The sequence below is a fragment of the Gadus macrocephalus genome, chromosome 4, assembly GCF_031168955.1.
Source record: "Gadus macrocephalus chromosome 4, ASM3116895v1".
In the NCBI taxonomy this organism is placed as follows: domain Eukaryota; kingdom Metazoa; phylum Chordata; class Actinopteri; order Gadiformes; family Gadidae; genus Gadus; species Gadus macrocephalus.
Window position 1 is genome coordinate 15436531 of NC_082385.1, and position 5000 is coordinate 15441530.

The window sequence follows — 5000 nt, forward strand, 5'->3', positions numbered from 1 at the left end:
CTATGAATTACGAGGCGGCGCGGTGCGCGTCCGTCTCCATAGATTAGTGCCATGACCCCGGGGCCACACGCAAACCTAACAAATCACATCCAAACCGGCCCATTCCTCTTCATGCTACTCTCTGTTGTTCTCCCCCCTTCTCTCATTCACACCGACCCAGACCTTTGAGCCACGACCACTTCATTCTCTGTTGCCCAGGAGGTAGAGCGGGTTGACTGGTAACCGATAGGTTGCTGGTTCGATCCCCTGCTCCTCCTAGCTGTTGAGTGTTGAGGTGCTCTGAGCATAACTCTTCACCCTGACTGCTCCTGACGAGTTGGCTGTCGCCTTGCGTGGTTCTCTGGGTGGACACCTGTGTGGACATCTGTGTGTGAATGAATGGTTGTAAGTCGCTTTGGATGAAAAGCAAAGTAAATGTAAAATGTTTGTCACAGGTGATTGAACAGGATTTGGAGGAGAGAGTCCAAGGTTCTTTGACACTGGTTATGTTGTCGCGTTCATCCCTTAAGTCCATTGCCCATTAATTTATCATCAGCCTCTGTTCTAGCCTGGAGGAGAGACAGGCTCGCCTGGTTCAGAATCCAGATTCAGGGATAGCATAGCTAGCTGTAGTTAGCAACATTAAGGGTTATTGCCTCCTATTGATTTCTATTAAACTTCTCTTATCAGGGAAAGAATGACAACACTATGTATCTGTTTGTGTTTCACTGTTTGTCTCTCTTGTGTGTGCGTGCTTGTAGTCATTCTTCTTGAGTGGGGACTGACATGAGGATAGAGGGGTCTACTTCAAAGCTGCCCTGCCCTGTCATCAGAGAGACAAGGCTGGGCTGAAAGCTGCTGCGGTCTGGGTCTACACCCGGTCTGTCCGCTGTCGGAGGTGGGTGTGGGTCTGTCAGCTGACAATGGTCCAACTAAAGAGGCAGAGAGAGAGAGAGAGAGAGAGAGAGAGAGAGAGAGAGAGAGAGAGAGAGAGAGAGAGAGAGAGAGAGAGAGAGAGAGAGAGAGAGAGAGAGAGAGAGAGAGAGAGAGAGAGAGAGAGAGAGAGAGAGAGAGAGAGAGAGAGAGAGAGAGAGAGAGAGAGAGAGAGAGAGAGAGAGAGAGATTGTGTTTCTGTGTTTTTAGGTCTCTCTCTTTGTCTGACTGTCTGACTGTCTGTCTGTCTGTCTGTCTGTCTGTCTGTCTGTCTGTCTGTCTGTCTGTCTGTCTGTCTGTCTGTCTGTCTGTCTGTCTGTCTGTCTGTCTGTCTGTCTGTCTGTCTGTCTGTCTGTCTGTCTGTCTGTCTGTCTGTCAGGATCTCTACGCCACAATGACGTGCATAGGGTATTCTGCGCGGAGCACAGCTGTTGCGTGATGGATTCAAACATTTGGGGGTGTTATTACTGCCTCACTGAGAGGTTTAATGTTTCAGTCTGAGTCCATTCCCTCAGAAAGACACCGCCCTCCCCCCAACACTTCTTATTCTGCTAAGGGCAATATTTATCTACTCAGGCTGTGGCACCCACGAATGACAAAAAGCCAATTTAAAACATTTGTGCCCAAGGCCTTGAAAAATATTCAAGCAATGAAACTTATCCTAAAACTTCCTTTGAATGAAGTGGTTTAATTTGTTTTAGTGATAGAGTTAGGGGAAAATTAGGGTTTGAAGATTTGTTGGGATAGAGCTATTTCTAGGGGTGAGGGGAATGAGTTAGGGTTATAGTATAAAGGATAGTTAAAGGACACCATCAGGGGTCATAGTTGTAGGGATAGAGTTAGGGGACAGAATTAGGGTCATGGTTTAAGGGATCATGGAGGGACACCATTAGGGGTTATAGTTGTAGGGATAGAGTTAGGGGACAGAGTTATGGTTACATATTAAGGGATGTTTGGGAGTCAGAGTTATCCGTTTACAGCGAGGTTCCCTAAACGGGGGTCAGGGGGTTCACACCAGGGTGCGAGGCGTCAGCAGCAGTTTGAGAATAGCACCATACTGTGAATACCACCGCTTGGTTGAGAACACACACACACACACACACACACACACACACACACACACACACACACACACACACACACACACACACACACACACACACACACACACACACACACACACACACACACACACACACACACACACACACACACACAAATACACACACATACACTAAAGCTTCTCCATTTTTTCATAGTCCTCATTCATAAAATATTCTTTAGAATACTTTTGTCATGTCACTTTGACTCCTACTACTTGCACTACTCACTTTAAATTCCAGGGTACTAGTGTCAGTTTGAGTTTCTAGAGACAGTTTTTGAGTGGAACATGACTGAGGGCTGTATTACCAGTGATACAACAGTGATATTACTAGGTAGTACTCAACCTTACTCTCAAAACCCACTCTTCAAACTTGCTTTTAATGTTTAAACTCTTCGACAAGTGTTCATACTGTCTGTCTTTCTGTCTTTAAATTTGAGCCATTAAGTATTTAGAAAAGCGTGCAACATATTAAGTATATTATTAGTATTGGTATTGGTATTGGTATTGGTATTGGTAGTGGTAGTGGCATTGGAATTGGTACCAGTAGAGGCGTTACCCTTGTTGGCGGCCGGCCTGGTGCGGCTCCGGGATCGGCTTCGTTGACGCTGCAGGCGGGACTTGCCCAGGAAACGGTAGTAGTACGAGGGTCTCCCAGACCCCTTCCTGGTCACCCCAGCCATGTTGGTCTCCCCGTTAGGACCCTCCTCCCCTGGACCCCCTAAGACCAGCCTGCTAGAGCCCCGTCCTTGGGACTTGACTTGGATGCACCGGAAAGGTCCAGATAATAAAAAGCGTAATCCACACTTTCAACTGTTCTTTGGAGACAGGCGTCAATCCACCCCAACCGATTTCAACCGATCGATAACACACACACACCCACACAAACACACAGGAGATGTGTAGCTTCCACAGTGACTAAGCCTCAGTATACGATGGACAACCTCCAAACATTGTCTGCCAGAGTCTGAGCCTGTCCTGTCCTTCCCCTTCCACGCTTCTCTCCTAACACTCCCCCCTTTTAAAAAAACACCCCCCCCTCTGTTCAGAATTACTCGCTCACACTGAAACATGATGTCCGGAATGTGGTGCGTGTGTGTGTTTTGTGTCTGTGTGTGTGTTTGTGTGTGTGTGTGTGTGGGAGCGCACCTCTTGAGTGCGTGAGTTTATATGGGTCTCTAATCCTGAACAGTAAAAAGTTGGTTTCCGGTTTCCATAACCAGATGAGGACAGAAGTTGTTTCTGCAGAAAGCATGTCTGTCCGACAGCCAGCGGGGGTGGAATAGATAAAACAACTCCAGAGTTTCCTTCTCCAGCTCCTGGAGCGAGTTTGCTGGAAGGGGGAAGAGCAGATAGTGGTGGGCGGGGTGGAGGGGATGGTGGTAAACAATGTACTCAAGAGAACAGTGTAACCCGTTTGAGCTGGACAGAAAATGTGGAATCAACCTGGAGTGGATTGGAGGAGTTACTACAGTTAGAATGCAATATTTGATTTCTTTGATTGTGTTTTTTCTATAAGGAGTGTCAAAGAGACAGGATGAACACCAGAAGAGGAAGATACTAATAGACCTCTGAAGAATAAGTCTGAGGCTCATCGGTTTCATCGATTAAATATCAATGGCAAATAACATGTTTTTTTTAATGATTGTACATAACAAACTCTGTTGGTGGCGAAGAAGTAAAAGCTGCTCACGTTTTGAACTACACACTCGTTCCATCTCGATTCCACTTGGGTTTTGGATTGTCGGTGCCGTTAAAGTAGCATTTATAATCGTTCACAACTTACGGCACGGACAATCCAAAACCAAGGTGGAATCGAGATGGAAAAAGTGTGTCATTCAAAACGTGAGCAGCTTTTACTTCTTTGCCACCTACAGAGTTTGTTACGTACGATCATTCAAGAACCCCATGTTATTTCCCATAGGCATTTGACCGAGGGAACCGGAGCCTCGGAGGCTGGACTTATTCTTCATAGGTCTATTCAATGAAATCCTTACTTCGTGAACCAGAATAATGACCACTGGGATCAATAGAGGCATGGCAAGCCCTGACCACATATCACATGCTCTTGCAATGTCTATCAGCCAATCAGAACGTTTGAGGTTCAGGCTAAGGTGGACTATAGACCGAGTCTGATGGATATGCAACACATACCAACACATACAAACACACCAACACACACCAACACACAAACACACACCAACACACAAACACACACCAACACACACAAACATACGCCAACACACACCATAAAACACAAACTCACACAAACACAAACCAACACATATAAACAGACACCCACATGCATACACAGACACACCCTTCTTAAATCACCCCCACTCTGAAGTTACCTGATGACAATTGTGGAGATCAGTTGACTGAAGTAGGCATGAATATATATGAGACATACAAATGTAAGTAATACAACTGTTTCACAGACTATTCACCAGACTTACTAAGTGCTGCTGTCAGGGAGCAGAGTGAGAACCACCATGTTATACACTCTTCACAGTGGCGTATCATTAAGACCCACCGTGAACTCCCACAGACAGAACAGAACATGTGTGCGTATGTATATGTGTATGAATGTGTGTATGTGTGTGTATATGTGTATGCATACGTGTATGCATATCTGTGTGTGTGCCACTGCATCTGTGTGTTTTTGTACATGTGTGTGTGTCTGTGTGTTTATGTGAGTGCATGTTTGGGTTTACGTGCCTGTGTGTGTTTGCGTGCCTGTTTGTGTGTGTGTGTGTGTGTGTGTGTGTGTGTGTGTGTGTGTGTGTGTATGTGTGTGTGTGTGTGTGTGTGTGTGTGTGTGTGTGTGTGTGTGTGTGTGTGTGTGTGTGTGTGTGTGTTAGTGTGTGTGTGTGTGTGTGTGTGTGTGTGTGTGTGTGTGTGTGTGTGTGTGTCACAGGACAGAGTGAACCCTCCCTCCCTTGGAAGGTATTGAGCGCCCAGCATTGCGCCAGGGCCCTCCGGCCCG

General features: G+C 46.3%; 1 protein-coding gene and 1 long non-coding RNA gene across 3 annotated transcripts in view; both read right to left on the reverse strand.

Annotated features, from left to right (window-relative positions):
* LOC132456196 (uncharacterized) overlaps positions 1 to 184 on the reverse strand; it is a 1993-nt gene extending 1809 nt beyond the window's left edge. The window contains exon 1 of the long non-coding RNA XR_009525393.1: positions 1 to 184. This exon is cut by the window's left edge and continues 727 nt beyond it. This is a non-coding gene — a long non-coding RNA (uncharacterized LOC132456196).
* LOC132456195 (uncharacterized) overlaps positions 1 to 5000 on the reverse strand; it is a 50469-nt gene that overhangs the window by 14972 nt on the left and 30497 nt on the right. Inside the window, exon 1 of one of the 2 annotated variants that reach the window (XM_060050495.1) lies at positions 2574 to 3582. The exons of the other annotated variant lie outside the window; for it this stretch is intronic. Coding sequence (XP_059906478.1) covers positions 2574 to 2697 — 124 coding nt within the window. The 5' untranslated portion in view covers positions 2698 to 3582. Of the gene's footprint in view, positions 1 to 2573; positions 3583 to 5000 lie in introns of those variants that run through there. 2 annotated transcript variants of the gene reach the window in all.